This window comes from Sminthopsis crassicaudata, chromosome 1 (assembly GCF_048593235.1).
Source record: "Sminthopsis crassicaudata isolate SCR6 chromosome 1, ASM4859323v1, whole genome shotgun sequence".
Classification (NCBI taxonomy): Eukaryota; Metazoa; Chordata; class Mammalia; order Dasyuromorphia; family Dasyuridae; genus Sminthopsis; species Sminthopsis crassicaudata.
Window position 1 is genome coordinate 301,556,638 of NC_133617.1, and position 25,172 is coordinate 301,581,809.

The window sequence follows — 25,172 nt, forward strand, 5'->3', positions numbered from 1 at the left end:
CTTATTTCCACCAAATTCGCTAATATTATAAAGGAAAATGACAAATGAGGGAAAGTAGGAGAACAGGCAGGATTGGGAATTTGTCAAGCCATTCTAGAAAGCAATTTGAACCTGAAACCTAAAGTCATTAAATTGTAAATCCGTTTGACCAATAATACTACTGTCAGTAGTCAAAGTCAGAGAAAATGGATATGTTTATGCAAAAATATTGATAGAATCTTTTTTTTTTTTTTTTTTTTTTGGCAAAGAATTGTAGACATAGTGAATGCTTATTGATTGGAGAATGATATCACATGTTATGAAATATAAATACAGTGGAATGTTATTGTGCTAAAGTAATGTTAAAAGGGGTAAATTCAGAGAAACCTGTATGAATTGTATAAACTGGTGCTTGGCAAAGTGAGCATATATGGCTTGTTGTCTTTTTCCAGATTTTCCATCTCAGAAATTTTTTTCTTTGTTACTTAGGATACTTACTTCATCAGTCATTCATTCATTCATTTCGGGGAATGGTAGAGGAAGGAAAAGAAAGATATCCTCCTATTTTTAAAAACCTGATTTTATTTTTGTACAACATAAGTTATTTCCCACTCTCTCTCATTCTTGTTATTAGAGAAAAAAAAAACAGTAAAGCAAAAATGACTAACTTCAACTGAAAGAGAAGGTAATATTTTCACTCCAGTCTAACATCTCTAGAATACTAAGAGGAGTCTGGAAACCTATTTCATCATCTGTTTCCCAGAGCGAACTTTGGTCATTGCAGTTAATCAGAATTCAGCTGCCTTTTGGTTTATCTTCATTTGCATTATCATGGTCACCGTTTCTATTGTGTTCCTGGGGAGTCTCGCTCCCCTTTATTAATTTAAACACATTTTTCCACATTTCTCTTAATTTCTAATATGTTTCATATGTTTTCTAATATATTTGTTTAGCCTTTGTCAAGTCTATGGGCAGCCACTTTGTTCCCTGTTTTTCTAATAATGTTGCTATGAATATTTTGATATATAAGAGGCTTTTATTTCTGTTACCTCCTTAGGGTATCTGTCCATTAGTAGGATTTCTTTGTCAAAGGGATATGATGTCAAGAGATTTTTTTCTGTATAATTTCAAACTGTTTTACAGAAATATTGTGCTAGTAAAACATTTCCACCAGCAATGAATTCTTCCAGCACATCTCTGTGTTAATTTCTTTTTTGCAGACAATTTTTACTTTGCATGTGCTAGTGCTTAAATATCATAGATTTAGTTTTTCTTAGACTGAATAATTTTTAAAAAGGTACTTTATTGTGAAATAACAAGATTGTTCTTATTGTTAAAGCATCAGAATGCCTTCAACTTCTTAGTAGAAGCAATTGAAAGTTTATTGTGATATGCATAGCAACACTTTCTATCCTAATAAGAACTCCACATTAGGCAAGTAGCCATTGATTGAGGAAAGGATGAGAAAACCAAGGTATATGAAAGTAATATTATTTTGCAGCAAGAATAATGAAGAAAACAGCTTCAGAGGCATGCAAAAATTCTTATGAATTGACACAGGATAGAGAACAGTTTGCCTACTGACTACAAAAATGTAAATGAAGAGATTGTTTAAGAAGCTAAAAAGTCATATTTATTCTCAGAGAACAGAGACTGAATTGTCCTTTCTCTACATAGAGAGGTGGGAAGCTATCAAGATAGAATATTGTATATATTTTCAGGCATAGTGTCTGTGTTGAATATTTTTACTCACCACAAAAGAATGGGTGTAGTAGGGAAGTGAGGTGACAAAAGTCACCAGTAAAAGTCATTTTTCAAAAGAAATTTGATTGCTATATTACATTATCAAATGAAACCCAGGGAATTGGAATATCCATTTTTTCTAAAAAAATTTTGCATATTCAGATAATATACAAATACATTTATTTTGTCTGTAGTATAATGTTTATTCTGTTTTCCCCCCCACTAAACAAGATTCTGTCCACAGGGGGGATATGTGCTTGACTTTATCAAAATCAGTAAGAGCCATGCTTTTGAAAGAGGCCTGTCCTAACAGGATAAAGTGGCCTAGCTTTAGCTAAATTCCCAATTTCTCACCCATTGCCTATTTGGACATATTTTTAAAAAATCCTTTTCAAGTACATTAAAGTTGTAGCTTAGTGTTCTGTATCTTAATGAATCATTCTGAAAGGTAATAGATGCTGATTAATACTAAAAGTTGAAAATGTCATTCTGTTTTAATGTCTTTGTTCTGTTGAGGGATAATGTAATTTTGTTCTAATTTCTTTGAAGTCAGCAAATTACAGAACATTCCTACTAGAAGGAAAACCTTTAAAAGTATCTTTTAAAAACAGTTATATCATTTCAGATTCATATAATTAGTCTTTTCATGGCAATGAAACATTTGGACATTTATTTCCCTTTAAGCTCAAAGTTTGTGGCAGTTCACATAGGCAGAGATATGATCTTTGGTAAGCACTAACTGTGGAACATTGACTTATGCATCAACAAATCCTGATGTTTTCTAAATTGTATTATGCAACTGGAGTAACCAACAAATCAAGAAAATTATATAGCAAAAATGTGACAGGAACATTTTCCCCTTTAGAAACCATTTTGAAGAAATAATGAAGCCAGCCTACTTTAAAGGCCTGAAGCCTTAGGAGTTAAAGAAGATGACAGAATTTTATTACATTTCTCCTTTCACTTCTAATTCAGAGCTCCCCATATAGCTAAAATTTCAGTTGCCATTATTTCTTTCTCATCTACCTAAAATATGTTAATATGTAATTATTAATTCAGAGACAGAATCTTCTAATACATGTGTTACATTGTTCCCTGAGAGCCAGTATTATGAATTTAAAATTTTATTTTCCCAAAAAACTTTCCCTAATTTTTCCTTTATTTTTATTGAGACTGATAGTTGTACATCTGAAATTTCTTTAGAAATCTTTTCCTTATTTTAATTTATGGAAACTGACAGCATATGGCTAGACTTGTCATGATAACCTATTTACCATAACAGCTATGTATGGATATTCTTATTCAAAATTATTGAAAAATTGTCATTTTATCCTTCATTTGACATGTTTTTCTTGTGCCTTTTAAAGAATCAATGCCTTTTTTCATATGAGACATTTCTTAATATATTCTTCTACCTGCTTAGTCTTCACTTGATATAAAGGAAAACAGTTAAGCAAATAACTAATAAAGATTATTTTTCTCAGATGTTCTGTGTCTTATCATAAAAGTTATATTTTTCTAAATCTGTATTTGTCATTTTTTGATACAATAATCTTCTACTAATTTATATGTTGTAATTTGTTTATCAATTCCTCATTGGATAGGCCTTCACTTTGTGTCTAGTTTTTAGAGTTTTTGCTGACAGAAGAAATGCTGCTATGAATATTTTATTATAATCAGGATATTTCTTTTTCATCATTTAACTCCTTGGGTTATATATGTGCAGTAGCAACATTACTTGGTTAAAGGTTAGAAACAGTTTAGTGACTGTTCTTACATAGTTCAGAATTGTTTCCAGAAAGGTTGCACAGGGGTGGAGCCAAGACGGGAGAATATAAATAGGACTTTACTTGAGCTCTTCCTGGCTTCCTTCAGAATCAATACTAGATCAAGCCTCTGAATGGATTTTGGAGTGACAGTACTGATAAATATTTGGAGTGTAACAATTTTCCAGCACAAGATATTTGGGAAGGACTTCAGGAAAACTTGGTCTTAATTGAGCAGGGGGAAGTATGGCCCAGCTCAAGCATGGTATGGGAAGGCCCAGGACAGAGAGGTCCTATGCAAAGAATCGTGTGGGAGGCTTTTAGCCAAAATACAGCAGCGTTGGCTACTCTCTTCTGGTTCAGAAAACCAGTCTATCAATAGACTAACAGTGAGACCTCCAATGCAATTACACAAGGCAAATAGTGAGCCCTTGAACCTTAGCAAAACAAGTGGGACGTCCAGGCCCACCCAATTCAGTGGGAAAGTCTTTAGCAATACTGGCCCCAGGGCAGTGAGAAGCCCCTGTTGCCCTATAGAGGAAGCTTGGGACAATCTCCACTGTGCCCACAGAACAGGCCTCAACCTTTAAAACTGAGCAGAAAAGCAAAAAGAACTCTGACTATAAATAGTTACTTTGGAGACAGAGAATAACAGAACCCGAACCCTGAAGACACTAAAGGCAAAATGCCTCCAGATGAAGCCTGAAAGGAAAATATGTACTGGTCTCCAATTCAAAAGGTTCTCTTGGAAGATTCAAAAAGATTCTTAAAAGAGAAGAAAAACTGGGAAAGCAAAAGAGGCTTTACAGGAAAGTTTGGAAAAAGAAACATAGAAATTGGTTGAAGAAAACTATTTAAAATATGAATTTGATGAAATAGAAAAAATATACTGAAGAAAACAGGTTTTAAAAAAATAATTTGGCAAAATGAAAAAAGAGAACAACTCCTTAACAAATATAATTCGTGAAATAGGAAAAAATCCAGTGAACAAAACAACTAATTTAAAAGTACAATTGGCCAAATGGGCAAAAGAAGGTAAAAAAACTAACTGAAGAAAATAATTCAGGAAGATTGCACCAATTCATAATTATGCCAAGAGTACATTGACACTTCTCTTAAGCTCTCAAAAGTTCACTTTTATCAGTTTGGTTGATATACAGTGAAACTTCCAAATAATCTTCATTTATATTTATTTTATTTCTAGTGATTTGGAGCATTTTTTCATAAGGTTATTTGTTCATGTCTTTTCCCCTTTTATATATTGGGAAACGTATCTTAAAAGTCATATGTTTATATTAATTCCTAATATATCTTAGATATATAGGCTATGTTTGACACCAAATTTTTTCTCATAATTTAGTTTCTATTTCTTTCCTAGTATTTTGGTTTCATTCTTTCAAAAATGTTTCAATTTTATGTAATTGAAATTACCTTTTATCTAATGTTTTTCTATTATTCAGTTTTTTCTTTCTTTTTAAATATTTATTTAAAACTAAATACAAAATAGAAAAAGAAAGCAGAACATTGGGGAAGATTTAAATTCAAAATATGTAATAATAAATTTCCATTTCAAGGGAACATATTATATATATATTATATTATAGAAGAGATTATATTCATAACTGTCCATAATGTTTTTGCTCCCTTGTAGTTTTGTTCTCTGCTGCACACTTTTTTACTTTATTCTTTTTTCCCTTTCATCCCTTCAGCTCCTCAGTTGTGATATGGGAGCCACCTGCCAGTGGCTGCTGGAGGTCTGACTCAGATCTCATAGAATGGATTTCTTCATAGGAGAGGAGGAGGATGATGATATAAGGAGATTAAGAGGGAGTTCTCTGACCTCTCTCCTCTTCCCTCTGCCTCCAATTTATTTCATTCCCCATCCACAAGGAACATGTGTGTCAGCAAAGGCTGCTTTGCAACTCCTTCAAGTGTTATGATTCACATCTGTGGAGACTCTTGGAGAATTGACCTACCCCTTCACTTAGGCATGGTCCTTAATACTCCTTTAAGCAGGCTACAGTTAAACACGGGTATATTTACATTCATTCATACACATATACACTCCACATAGACATATAGCTATACACACACACACATATATATATATATATATATATATATATATATATATATATATATATATATATATATATATATATACACACACATACGTACACACACACACACATATATATATATGTATACACATTTACATATATATATATATATATACACACAAACGTACACACACACACACACATATAGATATATGTATACACATTTACATATCTAAAACCATGTTGTTAGTCCATTTAATTCTCCCTCTAACCATAAGTTTGAAAATTACTTCTTTTTATTCTCATAAAATTTTTTTAAACAATGTAACCTTATATACTTAGAGTACTTATCCCTTTAGAATAGGAATAAAAAAATGTACTCATAGAACTGTGTTTTTAATATTTATAGCAAGGAAAATTATTAATTTGATTAAAAACCCATATAATAATTAAATGCAAATTTATATTTTTATCCCTTAATTGTAATGAGAATTATCTGGTTTTTTCTTTATTATTTGTAATCAGAAATCATATGATCCAGATTTGGAAGATTAACTAGAGATTAATCTAACCCTTTATTGTAACCTAACTTTCTTTTTATAGATGATGAAACTGAGATTTTTGTTTGACCATAACTATTACAGGCAAAGGTGAAACTAGAAATATTGATTCTTAGCCCAATGTACCTTCTGCACTAATGATCAAACTCAAATAGAGATGAATCCCTGCTAATCCTATATTGACTTGAAGGACCACAAATTTGCATTATTTATGTTGTATTTATTTATTTTTTTAAACATTTCCCAAATACATTTTAATCTGGTTGGCCACATTGGGTAGTGTTGCAGTGAGTTTGACATTTTTGCACAACATTAGTTTGCCTTTCAATTCTTTTCTATTAGTAACAATCGTAAAAATTGAAACAGAATTATAAAAATTCACAAAATGCATAGGTAATAGAGCTAAAATATTTAAACTTTCTTCTGTTTTTAGGTATTTTAAGAACCAAATTCACAGTAAATTTTACATGTAAAAAGTCCCAAAGAGCATAGATTATCTTCAGATTCATCCTAATTTTATATAATGAAGCCCCAGGAGTAGTAATAGAGCCCATATAAATGTGTTTTAATGTAGATTTTAAGAATTAAAAAAATTACATAACTGTTTCCTTCAGGTGCAAGTGGAGACCACATTTATATCCATTGTTACACAGCTGAAAAAGAGGACTTTGGTGCACAAGATGCAGCACGGCTTGACACCTGGGTTTTTGATCAGGTTAAGGTGAATATAATTTTATGTTATTAACTTTTACTTATAATACAATATTAGGGAATATTTTCAGACTGGTGAGCTGATATTTGTAGTTCAGTGTATTGTTATCTGGCCTGTATATAAGCATGAATACCATGTTAATTTAATTTCTTTTTTTCTTTCTTTCTTTTTTTAACAATGAATGGATCTTAGAATGAATTTGATTTCATATTTTAGAAAAATTATTTTAAATACTTAATTCTGGGAGAAAAAAGCAATGTTACTTCTCTTCATTCACTTTCTTCTTTTGAGTAAGTCTTCTATTTTTATTGTTCTGTCATGTTCTGTTCAATCTCCTCTATCTTTTCTCCAGATTAGTTTTTCTGATCTTTCATTTTTTCTTCTATTTTTCATTCTTTTAATTTTATTTGATTATTTCTCTGTGTCTTAAAACATCTTTTCTCACTTCTAATTTTTAAGGAATTATTTTCTTCCTTAAGTTTTTGGTTCTCTGTTTCAAGTTGGTTGATTTTCCTTTCATAATTTTCTTGATTTTCTTGAATTGCTCTTTTTTTCCCCAAATTTTTCCTTAATCTCTCTTATTTGATTTTTAAGTCCTTTTTAAGTTCTTCTAAGAAATCTTTTTGTGCTTGGGATCATTTGATGTTTCTCACTGAAGGAGTGGCTTTTTTAGCTCCATTATCTTCTGAATTTGAACCCTGATCTTTATTCCTGTAATAGCTATCTATAGTTGGGTTCTTTCTCCTTTGCTTGTTCAATTTTATTTATTTATTTTTGCTTTATTTTATTTTTAGCAGCTATTAGTGTGAACAAGTTCTAGTGTTGAGATATGGAGAATAATGCCTCATCCTTCTGAGATTTTTCTTAGAGTACAACCTTTGGCTCTGCCCTTCACTACTAGGCCTGGCTAGAGTCCCCAGTTGTGATGCCCCATATAACATTCTGCTCTCTGTGGTACCTTCATTTCTTCTGGTGACTTCCCACTACAGCTGTCTTCTTTTTCTTGGAACTGAAACCACAGCCAGTAGGGTCCCCGCCTGTTACTGCATGCTAATAAGAGCAGTGATGAGTAAGCTTCACTTCTTCTGTTTAGTCTTCTAGGTCCCCATGATCAAAGGTAGGAGCTAATTCCTTCATCCCCACAGTGGCAGCCCAACCCATGATGCAATGGGTCAGCACAGCTGGACTTGGTGTCCCTCAACACTGGAAGGTCCTTCAGTTTACTAATCAGACATTCCTGTCCATGAGATGAAAGTTTCTAAGGCTGAGATTGCCTCCCACCCTACTTGTTCCCACAGCTTGTTATTTTGACCTGAAGGTATTTGCAGTTCACTCAGGTGAAATCTTTATCCCTGGAGGTCAGGCCTTTCCTTGGGGTCTCCTTAGATTGTCTTAGGAGAACAATTGCTTTACCCTAACTTGTATTTACTTTTGCTACTCTATATTTTCTTTAAGACAATGTTCTTCTGTGGACAGCTGAAATTTTTCTGACTATTCACCCATCTTCCCAGAATCCTCTGAGAAAAAAAAAACTGTCAAAGTTCTCTTTGCAAAAGTTCTTCTTATAGGGGAAAGTCATTCATGAGTCCTCCAAATCAAAAAAGCTTACAACTTCTTTCTGGCTTTTTATACACAAAAAGTTTGGATGAATAAAGAAACCAAATGATCATGATAAATGCCTATGATTTTTGCATACTGAAGAGTTGTTTCAGATTACTAAGTAGTACTAACATTTGTCACAATGTGTAGGAAGAATAGAAGATAAGGAAATTCTTGCTCTGTGTTATAAATTCAGATTTGTTGTTTTCTACATCCTTTCTATCAGTGTTTCTCATTTTTTTCAAAGCAATTAAGTATCTTTACTCCCTAGCAAGAGCAGTGATGAGTTATGCTTCACTTCTTCTGTTTATTGCTCTAGGTCCCCGTGTTCAAAATTTTGTAACTATTTTTCATATTCCTTTCCATCTTTCTATTCTCTGTTTATATTACAATTAGTTGCTAACTTCTGATGATTGTGGACATTTGCTTGAACTTGATTTTTTCTTAGTGGTAATTGATTTCCTTACATTTAGATTCTCTTCTCTTGTCAGTCTCCTATATTTGTACCTATCTTCTTACTCTGCTTACTGTGATCTTTCTAGTTCATTCCTTTATTTCCTGCTATTGGAACTGTCATTAGAGCTTATTTCCCTTCAGTTTATCTCCTCTGTTCATTAAATATTATACTTAATTGCCAAATTAAACTTCCAATGCTCACACAATGCCTGGCACATAGTAAGTATTTAATAAGTGCTTCTTGACCTGACTTGTCTTAACTCTCAAATGCACAAGTCTGATAATATCACAAAATAACAATAACAATTTAAAAAACTTTTTAGCAGCTCATTATTTTGTTCTAATCATTTTATTCTGAATTTCAAAGGTCTTCATTATGTGACTAAGAATTTCAGAGTGTCTTAGGTAGAAGACACCTAGTACAAACCACACCTGAGCAGCATCTTTTTTTTATAACATAGCCAATAGGTAGTTCTTCAAATTTTATTTTGATGCTACTTTCTAATTTTATCTCTTGTTATATTTTTCTTCTGGGCAAATTAGCATACTTACTCCTTTCTGAATGTGTTGTGCCAGAAAAATAAGATCAAAAGGAGAAACAAAAACCCATGAGAAATAAAAAACAAACAAAAACACTCCTCGCCTCCAAAAAAAAAAAAAAAAAAAAAAAAGAAAAAAGAAAAAAGTCTTCTTTCTGGATGTGATTGGCTTTTTCCATCACAATCCCATTGGAATTGCCTTGAATTACCTCATTGTTGAAAAGAGCCAAGTCCATCAGAGTTGATCATAAAATCTTCTTGTTGCTGTGTACAATGTTCTCTTGGTTCTAGTCATTTTGCTTAGCATCAGTTCATATAAGTTTTTACAGGTTTTTCCGAAATTAGCCTGCTCATCATTTCTTATAGAACAATAATATTCTATTCATATACTGTAACTTATTCCGCAATTGATAGACATCCATTCACTTTCCAGTCCCTTACCACTATAAAAAGGGCTGCTACAAACATTTTTGCACATCTGCATTCTTTTCACTTTTTTATGATTTCTTTAGAATACAGATCCAGTATTCTAGATCAAAGGGTATGCACAGTTAGATACCCCTTTGGGCATAGTTCCAAATTGCTCTCCAGAATGATTGGATCAGTTTACAACTCCACTAACAATGCAATAGTGTTCCAGTTTTCCAACATCTCCTCCAACATTTATCATTATCTTTTCTTGTCAACTTATCTAAGTTTTCCAATTTGCATTTCTCTAATCAATAGTGATTTAGAGCATTTTTTTTCATATGGCTAGAAATGGCATTAATTTTTTTCATCTATAAATTGTTCATATCATTTTTGACCATTTAGCAATTGGAGAATGATTTTTATTTTTATAAATTTAAATCGGACTTCCGGCCAAGATGGCGGCGTGGAGGCAGACAGCTGCTTGAGCTCCTCGTTTTCTCTCAGAACTTACTTCATGACAAGCCTCTGACTTAATGCTTGACCCAGAAAGAAATCCACAAATTATCACCAAGAGAAGACATCCTTGAAAGTCGCCAGAAAAGGTCTGTGTTTGCTCGGGGGAGGGTCAATCAGACTGGGCGCAGACTGAGGGCAGACAGCCAGAGCAAGACAGGCAGCTCACACAGCTCAGACCGGAGGGGGAGGGGTGTGATCTCTGCCGTTTCTGCGAAAGGGCTTTTGCCCCAGTGTGGATACTCCGTCTTGGCAGCAAGCCAGGAGCAGCAGAGAGGGTGTAAACACTGGAGGTGAAGATTAAAACCCCAGAAAGCCAGCATCTCTCAGAACTGGGCCACCCCCAACCCCCACCTGGACTGACTCAGTGCATTCTCAGAGCCTCAGAGTGCAGACTCAGTACAGTCATTGCTGTTCTATTAGTGGCTCTCTGCTGCCCTACCCCCAGTCTGTAGAGGAAGCCCATTAATACCATCCAGCCCTATCCCCCGCAAAACAGACCAATTGTTTCTCTTGTCAGTTTGTTTTCTTTGATTCCTACTCTGACAAAATGAACAAAAAATTCAAAAGGGCTCTAACCATTGACAGCTTCTGTGTGGAGAGGGAGCAGACTTCAAATGCTGAGGAGACTAGGAACAGAATGTCCCCAGATGTATCCCCTGGGAGGGATATAAGCTGCTCCTCAATACAAAAGAACCTCATAGAGGAAATCAAAAAAGCTCTCACAAGAGAGCTGGAAGAGAAATGGGAAAAGGAAAGGGAAGCTTGGCAAGAGAGCCTGGAGAAGTCATCCCATGCATTCAAAGACAGAATGGATAAAGAAATCAAATCATTGAGAAACAAGATTAGTGATCTGGAAAAAGTAAACAACTCCAAGGAAAACAGGATTAGTGAGCTGGAAAAGATAAACAACTCCAAGGAAAACAGGATTAGAGAGCTGGAAAAAGAAATCAGCTCTCTAAAAAATAAAATGGATAAAATGGAAAAAAATTCCATAGAGGATAAAAACACAATTGGAAAATTACAAAGAGATATAAAAAAAGTGAGTGAAGAAAATACATCATTGAAAATTAGACTGGAACAAGTAGAAATGAATGACTCAAGGAGAAACCAAGAGGGAGTCAAGCAAAACCAGAGAAATGAAACAATTGAAAAGACTGTCAAGTACCTTACCAGAAAGACAACAGACCTGGAAAACAGATCCAGGAGAGACAATTTGAGAATAATCGGACTCCCTGAAAAATGGGAGGAAAAAAAGAGCTTGGACACCATTTTCGAGGAAATTATCAAAGACAACTGCCCAGACGTTTTGGAAACAGAGGGTAAAATAGACATTGAGAAAATTCATCGATCACCTACTGAAAGAGACCCTAAAATCAAAACGCCAAGAAATATAGTGGCCAAGTTCAAGAACCATCAGACAAAGGAAAAGATATTGGAAGCTGCTAGAAAAAAACAATTCAGATATGGAGGATCCACGATAAGGATAACACAGGATCTAGCAGCATCCACATTAAAAGAACGCAGGGCCTGGAACATGATATTCCGAAAGGCTAAGGAACTTGGTATGCAGCCAAGAATAACTTACCCAGCAAGAATGAGCATCGTTTTCCAGGGAAGAAGATGGACATTTAACGAAATAAATGAATTCCATCTATTTTTGATGAAAAAACCAGACCTACATAAGAGGTTTGATCTTCAAATACAGAACTCAAGAGACTTCTAAAAAAGGTAAAAAGAAATCTTGAGAACTATACTTCTGTCAAAAAAATATGTAAAGAACATATGTACAATTTGTCTTAGAAACTAGAGGTGGAAAGGAGATTATATCATAAAAAAGTGTAAAGTGGTGGTACTACATCTCATGAAGAGGCAAAGGTAACCTATTATATCTGAGAGAAAGAAAGGAGGGAGATGAACATAGCGTGTATCAATAGACATATTCGATTTATGGTGAAACTTCTTCCACTTCATTGAAAAGTGAAAGGGAAGGAGTAAGCTAAGGGGAAGGGAATACAGTAATTTCGAGGAAAAGGGGTAAAATAAGGGGAGGATCTTTAAGGTGGGGGAGGGATCCTAAAAAGGGAGGGCTGTGAAAAGCAAGTGGTGTTTACCAGTTTAATACTGGATAGGAGGGTAAAAGGGAAGGAAAGGGGAAAAGCATAATCAGGGGTTAATAGGATGGCAAGCAATATAGAATTAGTCCTTCTAACCATAAATGTGAATGGGGCAAACTGCCTCATAAAGAGGAAGCAGTTAGCAGACTGGATTAAAAGTCAGAATCCTACTATATGTTGTTTACAGGAAACACACCTGAAACAGGATGAGACATTCAAACTAAAAGTAAAAGGGTGGAGCAGAATCTATTATGCTTCAGGCAAAACCAAAAAAGCAGGAGTAGCCATCCTCATCTCAGATCAAGCAAAAACAAAAATTGATCTAATTAAAAGAGATAAGGAAGGGCATTATATCCTGCTAAAGGGAAGCATCAATAGTGAAGCAGTATCAATATTAAACATGTATGCACCAAGTGGTGCAGCATCTAAATTCTTAAAAGAGAAATTAAGAGAGCTGCAAGAGGAAATAGATAGCAAAACTATAATAGCGGGAGATCTCAACCTTGCACTCTCAGAATTAGATAAATCAAACCACAAAATAAATAAGAAAGAAGTCAAAGAGGTAAATAGAATACTAGAAAAGTTTGATATGATAGATCTTTGGCGAAAGCTAAATGGAGACAGAAAGGAATATACTTTCTTCTCAGCAGTTCATGGAACCTATACAAAAATTGATCATATACTAGGGCATAAAAACCTCAAAATCAAATGCAGTAAGGCAGAAATAGTAAATGCATCCTTTTCAGACCATAATGCAATCAAAATAACATTTAATAAAAAGCCAGGGGAAAATAGACCAAAAAATAATTGGAAACTAAATAATCTTATACTAAAGAATGATTGGGTAAAACAGCAAATCATAGACATAATTAATAACTTCACCCAAGAAAATGACAATAATGAGACATCATACCAAAATGTGTGGGATACAGCCAAAGCAGTAATTAGGGGAAGTTTTATATCTCTACAGGCCTACCTGCATAAAATAGAGAAAGAGAGGGCCAACGAATTGGGTTTACAACTAAAATTGCTAGAAAAGGAACAAATTAAAAACCCCCAGACAAACACAAAACTTGAAATTCAAAAAATAAAAGGTGAGATTAATAAAATTGAAAGTAAAAAAACTATTGAATTAATTAATAAAACTAAGAGTTGGTTTTATGAAAAAACCAACAAAATAGACAAACCCTTAGTAAACCTGATTAAAAAAAGGAAAGAGAAAAAGCAAATTGATAGTCTTGAAAATGAAAAGGGTGAACTCACCACTAATGAAGAGGAAATTAGAACAATAGTTAGGAGCTACTTTGCTCAACTTTATGCCGATAAATTCGATAACTTAAATGAAATGGAAGAATACCTTCAAAAATATAGCTTGCCCAGATTAACAGAGGAAGAAGTAAGTAGTCTAAATAGTCCCATCTCAGAAAAAGAAATAGACCAAGCTATTAACCAACTTCCTAAGAAAAAGTCCCCAGGACCAGATGGATTTACAGGTGAATTCTACCAAACATTTAAAGAACAACTAACTCCAATGCTATATAAACTATTTGAAAAAGTAGGGATTGATGGAGTCCTACCAAATTCCTTCTATGACACAGACATGGTACTGATACCTAAACCAGGTAGATCGAAAACTGAGAAAGAAAACTATAGACCAATTTCCTTAATGAATATTGATGCTAAAATCTTAAATAAGATATTAGCAAATAGACTTCAGAAAATCATCCCCAGGATAATACACTATGACCAAGTGGGATTTATACCAGGAATGCAGGGCTGGTTTAATATTAGGAAAACTATTAGTATAATTGACCATATTAATAATCAAATTAATAAAAACCATATGATCATCTCAATAGATGCAGAAAAGGCATTTGATAAAATCCAACATCCATTCCTACTAAAAACGCTTGAGAGTATAGGAATAAATGGACTATTCCTTAAAATAATAAGGAGCATATATTTAAAACCTTCAGTAAACATTATATGTAATGGTGATAAACTAGAACCTTTCCCTGTAAGATCAGGAGTGAAACAAGGTTGCCCACTATCACCATTACTATTCAATATAGTACTAGAAACTCTAGCCTTGGCAATAAGAGCCGAGAAAGAGATCCAAGGAATTAGAGTAGGAAATGAAGAAATCAAATTGTCACTTTTCGCAGATGACATGATGGTATACTTAGAGAACCCCAAAGACTCTGCTAAAAAGCTATTAGAAATAATTCAGAATTTTAGCAAAGTCGCAGGATACAAAATAAATCCACATAAATCCTCAGGATTTTTATACATTACCAACACAATCCAACAGCAAGAGATACAAAGAGAAATTCCATTCAAAATAACAGTCGATAGTATCAAATATTTGGGAATATATCTACCAATGGAGAGTCAGGAATTATATGAGCAAAATTACAAAACACTTGCCACAAAAATAAAGTCAGATTTAAATAATTGGAAAGACATTCAGTGTTCTTGGATAGGCCGAGCGAATATAATAAAGATGACAATACTCCCCAAACTAATCTATTTATTTAGTGCTATACCAATCAGACTCCCAAGAAACTATTTTAATGACCTAGAAAAAATAACAACAAAATTCATATGGAAGAATAAAAGGTCGAGAATTGCAAGGGAACTAATGAAAAAAAAGTCAGAGGAAGGTGGTCTAAGTGTACCTGATTTAAAGCTATATTATAAAGCAACAGTCACCAAAACCATTTGGTATTGGCTAAGAAATAGACTAGTTGATCAGTGGCATAGGTTAGGTTCACAGGACAAGATAGTGAATAAAAATAGCAATCTAATCTTTGACAAACCCAAAGATCCCAAATTTTGGGATAAGAATTCATTATTTGACAAAAACTGCTGGGAAAACTGGAAATTAGTATGGCAGAAAGTAGGCATGGACCCACATTTAACACCACATACTAAGATAAGATCAAAATGGGTCCAAGATTTAGGCATAAAGAACGAAATCATAAATAAATTGGAGGAACATGGGATGGTTTACCTCTCAGACTTGTGGAGGAGGAAGGAGTTTGTGTCCAAGGGAGAACTAGAGACCATTATTGATCACAAAATAGAACATTTTGATTACACCAAATTAAAAAGTTTCTGCACAAACAAAACTAATGCAAACAAGATTAGAAGGGAAGTAACAAATTGGGAAAACATTTTTACAGTTAAAGGTTCTGATAAAGGCCTCATCTCCAAAATATACAGAGAATTGACTTTAATGTATAAGAAATCAAGCCATTCTCCAATTGATAAATGGTCAAAGGATATGAACAGACAATTTTCAGATGATGAAATTAAAACTATTTCCACTCATATGAAAGAGTGTTCCAAATCACTATTGATCAGAGAAATGCAAATTAAGACAACTCTGAGGTATCATTACACACCTGTCAGATTGGCTAAGATGACAGGAACAAATAACGATGAATGTTGGAGGGGCTGTGGGAAAACTGGGACACTGATGCATTGTTGGTGGAGTTGTGAAAGAATCCAACCATTCTGGAGAGCAATCTGGAATTATGCCCAAAAAGTTATCAAAATGTGCATACCCTTTGACCCAGCCATACTACTACTGGGCTTATACCCCAAGGAACTACTAGAGAAGGGAAAGGGTCCTGTATGTGCCAAAATGTTTGTGGCAGCCCTTTTCATAGTGGCTAGAAGCTGGAAGATGAATGGATGTCCATCAATTGGAGAATGGTTGGGTAAACTATGGTATATGAATGTTATGGAATATTATTGTTCTATAAGAAATGACCAACAGGAGAAATACAGAGAGGCTTGGAGAGACTTACATCAACTGATGCTGAGTGAAACGAGCAGAACCAGAAGATCATTATACACTTCAACAATGATACTGTACGAGGATGTATGCTGATGGAAGTGGATTTCTTCAACATAGAGAAGAACTAATCCAATTCCAATTGATTAATGATGGACAGAACCAGCTACATCCAGAAAAGGAACACTGGGAAATGAATGTAAACTGTTATTTTTACCTTCTGAATCCAATTCTTCCTGTGCAACAAAAAATTCGGTTCTACACACATATATTGTATCTAAATTATACTGTAATATATTTAACATATATAAGACTGCTTGCCATCTGGGGGAGGGGGTTGGGGGAGGAAGGGAAAAAATCTGAATAGAAGTAAGTGCAAGGGATAATGTTGTAAAAAATTACCCATGCATATGTACTGTCAAAAAATGTTATAATTATAAAATAAAATAAAAAATTAAAAAAAAAATGTTAACAACAAAAAAAAAAAATAAAAATAAAGTGAATTTAGCCAAGACAAAAAAAAAAAAATTTAAATCAATTTTCTATTTTAGAAATGAAGTCTTTATTAGAAATACTGGAAGTATTTTTTTTCCCTCAGTTTTCTGTTTCCCTTCTAATCTTGGCTGCATTGATTTTGTTTGTACAAAACTTTTTTGATTTAATGTAAATGAAATTATCCATTTTTTTTCGTAGTATTCTTCAGTTCTTCAGTTCTTGAATTTCTCCCTTCTCCAAAGATCTGATATTTAAACTTTCTCTTGCTATTCTAATATGCTTTTTATTATCACCCTTTGCATGTAAATCATGTATCCATTTCAATCTTATCTTGGTATAGGGTGTGAAACGTTGGTCTATGCCTAATTTATGACATATTATTTTCCAGTATTCTCAGAACTTGTTGTCAAATAGGGAGTTTTTGTTTCAGAAGCTGGAATCTTTGGGTTTATTGAACAGTAGATTATTATAATTATTGATTATTGTATCTTGTATATCTAACTTATTCCACTGATCTACCACTCTATTTTTTTAGCTAGTACCAAATGGTTTTGATGACTGCCATCTTATAATACAATTTTAACTCTGGTATTCTAGGCTATTTTCCTTTGCATTTTTTTTTTTCATTAATTCCCTTGAATTTCTTGACCTTTTGTTCTTCCAGATGAATTTTATAATTATTGATTATTGTATCTTGTTTACCTAAATTATTCCACTGATCTATCACTCTATTTTTTAGTCAGTACCAAATGGTTTTGATTACTGCCATCTTATAATACAATTTTAACTTTGGTATGTCTAGGTTACTTTACTTTGCATTTTTTTTTCATTGATTCCCTTGAATTTCTTGACCTTTTGTTCTTCCAGATGAATTTTGTTATTTTTTCCTAGCTCTTTAAAGTAATTTCTTGAGAGTTTGATTAGTTTGGCACTGAACAAATAGATTAATTTAGGTAGAATTGCTGTTTTTATTATGTTAACTTGGCCTACCCATGAGCAATTGATAGTTTCCCAATTGTTTTCACATGACTTTATTTGTGTGGAAAGTGTTTTACAATTGTATTCATATAGTTTCTGGCTTTATCTTGGTAAGGAGACTCTCAAATATTTATTTCTATATTTATTTTATTTTTATAATTATTATTATATGTTATTTATAATTATAAATATCACTTATATTAGTATATTATGTATATTACAATTATAATAAATGTATTTATGTTATCTACAATTATTTTAAATAGGATTTCTCTTTGTATCTTACTGCTGGAATTTCTTGGTAACATATAAATGCTGATGATTTATGTAGGCTTATTTTATATCCTGCAAATTTGCTAAAGTTAATTATTTCTAGTAGTTCTTTTAATTAAATCTCTAAGGATTCTCTAAGTATACCATATACTAAGTACGTCATCTGTAAAGAATGCTAATTTTTTTTTTTCCTCATTACATACTCTAATTCCTTCAATTTCTTTTTCTTTTCTTATTCCTAAAGCTGACATTTCTAGTACAGTATATAATAGTAGTGGTGATAATGGGCAACATCGTTTCCCTCTGATCTTACTGGAAATGCTTTTAGTTTATTCCCATTATATATAATGCTTGCTAATGGTTTTAGATACATACTGTTTATCATTTTAAGGAAAATGCCATTTATTCTTACACTATCTAGTGTTTTTAATAGAAAGGGCTTGTTGTATTTTGTCAAAAGCTTTTTCTGAATTTGTCAAGATAATCATATGATTTCTATTAGTTGGGTGTTGGTATGGTCAATTATGCTAATAGTTTTCTTAATATTGAACCAGCCCTGCATTCTGATATAAATCCCATATAGTCATGGTGTATTATCCTGCGGATGAGTTGCTGTAATCTCTTTGCCAATTTTTTATTTAAAATTTTGCATCAATATTCATTAGAGAAATTGGTTTACAATTTTCTTTCTCTGTTTTGGCCCTTCCTGGTTTAGATATCAGTACCATATCTGTGTCATAAAAGGAATCTAGTAGCACTCCTTCTTCCCCTGTTTTTTCAAGTAGTTTATATAATATTGGACCTAATTGTTCTTCAAATATTAGGTAGAATTCACATGTAAATTCACCTGGCTCTGGAGATTTTTTTTCTTAGGGAGTTCATTAATAGCTTGTTTAATTTATTTTTCTAAAATGGGACTAGTTATGTAATTTATTTTCTCTTCTTAATCTGAGTGATCTATATTTTTGTAAGTATTCATCCATTGCACTTAGATTATCAGATTTACTGGTGTACACTGCAAAATAGCTTCTAATAATTTATTTGATTTCCTATTCATTGGTGGTAAGTTCACCCTTTTTATTTTTGATATGGGTAATTTGTTTTTTTCTTTCCTTTTTTTTAGTCAAATAAATCAAATGTTTACCTATTTTGTTAGTTTTTCCATAAAACCAACTCTTAGTTTTCTTACTTTCAATTTTATTAATCTTTCCTTTGATTTTCAGAATTTTTAATTTGGTATTTAATTTAGGGTTTTTGTTCTTTTTCTATATTTTTTGGCTGTATACCTAATTGATTAATCTTCTCTTTCTCTATTTTATTCAAGCAAGCAATTAGAAATATAAAATTTCCCCTAAGAACTGCTTTGGTTGTTTCCTGTATGTTTTATTATGTTTTCTCATTATTGTCATTTTCTTGCATGAAATTATCAATTGTTTCTGTGGTTTGTTGTTTCAGTCCACTCATTTTTTAGGATTAGATTATTTAATTTCCAATAAAATTTTGGTCTACTTTTCCATGGCTTTTTATTACATGTAATTTTTATTGCATCATGATCTGAAAGGGATGCATTTGCTATTTCTTCCTTTTTTTCATTTGATTGTGAAGTTTTTATGTCCTAATACATGGTCAAGTTTTGTGTGTCATGTACTGCTGAGAAAAAAGTATATTTCTTTCTGTCTCTATTCACTTTTCTCCAAAGGTGTAGCATTCCTAGCTTTTAAAAAATTCTGTTAACATTCTTAAATTCTTTCTTATTTATTTTGTGGTTAGATTTATCTAGTTCTGGTAGAGCAGAATCTATTATGGGGCAGTTGAAGTAAAAAAAAAAGAAAAAGAAACAAGAGGTAGTAATACTGATCTCAGATCAAGTATAAGATCTAATATAGATCTAATTAAATAGATCTTATTAAAAGAGATAAGGAAGGAAACTACATCTTGCTAAGGGTACTATATAGATAATGAATATCAATACTAAACATATATGCACCAACTGGTATAATATCCAAGTTCTTAGAGAAATTAAGTGAGTTGCAAGAAGAAATAAACAGCAAAACTATACTAGTGGAGGATCTCATCCTCCCTCTCCTTGATTTGATAAATCTGCAATTTAGCTACAATATTCCTTGGAGTTTTCATTTTAGGGTCTCTTTCAGGAGGTGATTGGTGGCTTCTTTCAATGACTATTTTACCCTCTGGTTCTAGGATATCAGAATAGTTTCCTCCCTTATTTTCCCTTTACCCAATTGAGACAGACTTTTCCTGAAGTTCTTCCAAGATATCTTATGCTCGGAAATGATTACATTCCAAATATTTGTGGTTTCTGTCACTCTTAAATCCGCTCAGCGCTTGATCTAGTTTTGCTTCTGAAGGAAGTCAGGAAGAGTTTAGGCAAAGTCCTGTCTATTCTCTACCCCAATACATTTTCAATTTAACAACAATCTTATAAGATATGTAACCTGGGTAGGATATCCATTTTAAAGATGAGGAGATTGAGACAAAGAGAACCAAAATGATCATTATAATCAAACAACTAAGAAGTAGCAAAGTCAAGATTACCAATTTCCTTTTGTGATTATCCAGAACACAAGAATCCTATTATAATGTTTTGAGTGAGTTCTATGATATTTTATATATAAAGGAAGATTTTCCTATTGCTATTTTTGTTCTGCTTTTGAGTAACTTTAGTTTCTGAATTTTACTGTAAATGTTACACATACTTTCTTTTTATTGTCTTCATTAGCATCATTACATTGTTTTACAAGAAGTCTCAAATACTACATTAATTTTATGGAAAGAAATTCTATATTACCATTTTGTGAATTTATTTATTTATATTTGCATAAACATGGTTTACTGATTTGAGAACCAATCTCAAAGTCAGAAAGACCTGGGTTGAAATACTACCTCTCACACATTCTGGATGACCTCAGGCAAGTTATTTAACTTCCCAGGATACTAAGCAAGTCTTTAATAAGACTGGAAGTTGTAGAGAGTGTAGTGACTAAAATTAGTAGAAAGGAGTTTCCTCACTTGGAAAGTCCTTATACAGTTAAAAGGACAGATCTGGTCTCTGTATCTTTTTATACTTATATTTAACTCATTTCACTTAATTTTTTTAGTTAAATTAATAGATTTACTTGCAAGTTTATATACATGTAAGTTCTGAATCATTTACCTAGTTGGGATTTCATTTTATTCAACCTTCCATCATGATGAAATTGATTTAATTTTTATTCAACTGCCCTTCATTAAATATGCATTTACTCTAAATGAAATTAGATCATTTGATTATGATTAACTGCTTTTCCTAGAGATTGTCTTCCATTCACTAACTTAGAATTTTAATTTACTTTTTACAATATTTAATCTAAAGTTTTTCATTCTTAAATTTTTCTCTTTGACTAATGAGAATTATTGATCTTGATGAATGATTTTTTTCATGTTTGCAAACCAATCTAGCTCTGATCATTTTATCATCTTACTTTTATGTCTGGCTTCGTTTTTATTGTTATTTTTAATGTTTTCCTTTGACTACCACCCATATTGTCATTTATTTCTAAAAGTTTTCTGAAATATGAAGCTTAAATTATTTTTAAGAAGTTCAAAGTAACTTGATCCATTAAAATTATTTTCTTTGTGTTTAATCTCATATTCCCACTGCCTGTTGTCTAAACTCTGTATATTTCTCTTGTGATTTTGAACAAAAAAAGCACCCAAATTTGGAGAAGTCAACCTAAGTTCAATTCAATCAGTAATTAATAGTTAAAAAAAAAAAAAAAACAATCTTGTGTTTAAGGCACTGGGGATGCAGATAATGAAATGCAAAACAATTCTTGCCTTTGAGAAACTTACATTCTGCTGGTGCTACAGCATATAAAAAGTTGAAATGAATGATATCTTGAGGAGGGAGAGAGCACTGACAGCTGAGGGAAAAAAGCTTTCTGATCAGGACAGATATATGAACCACTTTTTAAAAAAAAATTTTTAACTCTTAACACAGTACTCTTTTATTGATTAAATTCATTTTAAACTCAATTAGACATGTACTTTTCTTAGATGGAAGTAATTTTCCCTTCAGATTGTTTTTTCCATATTCCATGTCAAATGTAGATTTATTATGTGTAATACATAAATACGACTCACAAATTTCTTACTCTAATTCTATATACAGTGTTTTAAGTCTCCTCTCATTTGACACTGTGAGCCTATAGTACAGGCTCCCATAATCTCACTCCTGGGACTAGCAATAAATAGTCTTTGTTCATCTCCCTGCCTCATCATGTCTCTCCACTATGGTTCATCCTCCACTCAGCTGCCAAATTAACCATGTCATACCCACTTCTTCCTCTTCATCTAGTAACTCTAGTCTTTCCCTATCACTTCCAGGATCAAGTATAAAATCCTCAGGTTTTCAGACATTCAAAGCCCCTTCCAGCTTGGTTTCCTCCTCTGTTTCTTTGGGAAGTAATGCAAAAAAATATTTAAAGGTAGGCTACAACCAAATTGTCAAGGACTTTAGGTGGTAACCTAAAGGAGTTTTATTTTATCATAGAGGGAGCCATTTTGGTAGCTATGTGACACATAGACTGAAAAAAAAAAAAAGAGAAGCCATAAGGTAGAAAAACAATTAATTAGGAGATTTTTGTGGTAGTCCAGTCAAGATGTAATGAGTACCTACATAAGGATAATGATTATGTGGAGGAAAGAGGTTAGATGTGAAATGCTGTGAAGGCAGAATTGATAATACTTGGCAGCACAATGCTTAAAGAATGAGGGAAAAGGAAGAGTTGAGGACTCTTGTGGTTACAAATTAATCTCGGAATCAAAATTACATATTAGGAACACAACAATCTAAATAGTTCACTTGAAAAATGAATACAACCTTCCATTTTTCAGATTCAACTTTTAAGTTAATCTGTTTTCATTTTTTACTTGATTTTTTTTTAAAGGCAACATAAATCTAAGATTCATTTCGATCTTTCCAAAATTGAACTCAGTCTTATAAATATGCTCAACCTATCAACAATCCAAACAGGGAATTATTTTTAGGTGGGATATGTTTTAGAGTTATTGTTTTTTCTTAGACATCATTTTAGAGAATTCGTCTTTTTTTAATACTCTAATTATTACTTGCTGATATTTTGCCAAAATCGCTCTCTATTTAAATCTGAACTTTTAATCACTTTCTAATGATTTGAAAGGTTATTTGCTAAATGTAAGAATTGGCTTCTTATTTTCTCAATTCACTATTGTGTATGTGTCTGATCTTGAATTACTTTTACCTATTTTACTTTGCATTTGGAGGCAAAATAATTATTTTTGTGGAATAATTTGCTTTAGTTCTGATTGAAAATATTTCCAATTTAAATCTAAAAGTTTTTCCTTTGATTTATTTTTCTAATTATTCACTACTCAAATGAATTAATCTCTTGATTGCATGTATTCTACAAAGTGATTTTATAAGTTAACACAAGTTTTGAATTCTATATCCCTTGAGGGAGATATAGTTCTGTTTCTAATTGTGTGTATTTTTCCTTCCTTTGACCAGTTCAGATGAGTCTGGTACATATACTCTCCCCACTCCTTTCTCTCCTTATTTGTATAGATTTCTACTTCCTTAGCCTGATTTTGTGACATAATTTCCCTCAAATTTAGTCTCCCTTTTCTCTCCTGGAATAATTGCTCATCTCTTCCCTTTTCATTTTTCTTTTAATATTATCTAAACAAAACAGAACCACTTCTGGGTGTTCTATCTAGGTCTTCCTTCTAGATATCCTAATGATAATAAGGTTCAGAGAGGATCCTTGTATCATGTCATATTAGAATATAGTTTTTCTTTGTTTAATTCCCTATGATTGTTCCTTATGCCTACTTTTTTATGCTTGTATTTGTATGTCAGAGCTTGTAGCTCTAATTTTTTTAAATTGATATTGCTTGTAAGTCCTCTATTTCATCAAGGGTTTTTTTTTTCCTTTCCCTTGTATGATTATATTTAGTATTTCTGGGTAAGTTATTCTTGTTTCTAAGCTTATATTCTTTACTTTCTAGAATATTGTATTCTAAACTCTCTGCTTCTTTATGGTAGTTGATGATAAATCATATATAATTCTGGCTGTGAATCTTTAGAACTTGCATTATTTTCTTTTGGATTGCGTGTAAATATTTTTCCCTTTGACCTAAAAGTTATGGATTTTAGCTATAATTTTCTTGGGAGTTTTCATTTGAGGATTTCTTTCAGGAGTTGACTGGTGATCTTATCTCTATTGTTACTTTATCTTCTGGTTTTAAGAGATCTGAGCAACTTTTTGGTTTGTTGTAATATTATGTCTAGAGTTTTTTGTTTTTGCTAAAATGTGATATCTAGGTAGTCCAATGATTGCTAAGTTTTCTCTTTTTGATCTTTTTTCATGTATATTGTTTTGTTCTGAGATATCCTACACTTCTCTTTTTTTTCCAGCCTTTGACTTTTTTTTTTTAAGTCAGTTCTTCTATAACAGTTGTTTTGAAAATGTGTGATTTAATTATTAGGAATTAATTTGAGCGGGATGCAAATTTTTGAGTTTGTTTATGCACAGTTTCATTTAAAAGAAATGCAAAAACCCCAAAAAACTTCACAACAATTTACAAGCTTTAACCCTTCTCATACTCATTTCCACAAGCAAATTTAAAGTCTCTTTCAAAGTAAAGAGCCATATTTATTATATATCTTCTGGTGCTACTAGTAGTAGCTGTAGGGGGAAGTGTGTTAGTCCAAAGAGAGCGATTCCCGCAAACACCATCCCATCCACGAGCTCTTCCTTTTCTGTTATGACTTTTTATTTTCTGTTGATGCTACCCTCTAACTTGTAATCTTCAATTTTATCAGTCCAGGCTCTTTGGGAACAAGGGTACAGCCCAAGGAACAACCTGAGACCTCAGACCAGCCAGTGTTTAATATTTATGTATTTCTTAACTATTTAACATATAAAATTATGTTACCATTTTTATTAAAAGATTCCTATATTTTTTATGTCACTGATAAAATTTTTGAATGCTATGTCACATCTGTCTCATAAACCTTTGCTTTTATTGCTAGATTTTGCACAGTGTATATGACTCGTAACAAAATTGTATGTCTTGTCACATGAATTCATTATCTGGTCAATTCTAATATTCTAGGAATTTTTTAG

At 32.5% G+C, this 25,172-nt stretch overlaps 1 protein-coding gene across 10 annotated transcripts in view; it reads left to right on the forward strand.

The window, feature by feature from the left end:
• PIGN (phosphatidylinositol glycan anchor biosynthesis class N) overlaps window positions 1-25,172 on the forward strand; it is a 237,312-nt gene that overhangs the window by 55,864 nt on the left and 156,276 nt on the right. For 8 of the 10 annotated variants that reach the window (XM_074279043.1, XM_074279041.1, XM_074279039.1 and 5 more), the window contains one exon: window positions 6,723-6,829. The exons of 1 other annotated variant lie outside the window; for it this stretch is intronic. In XM_074279043.1, coding sequence (XP_074135144.1) covers window positions 6,723-6,829 — 107 coding nt within the window. Of the gene's footprint in view, window positions 1-5,138; window positions 5,522-6,722; window positions 6,830-25,172 lie in introns of those variants that run through there. One more of the 10 variants, XM_074279045.1, reaches the window with a different exon arrangement.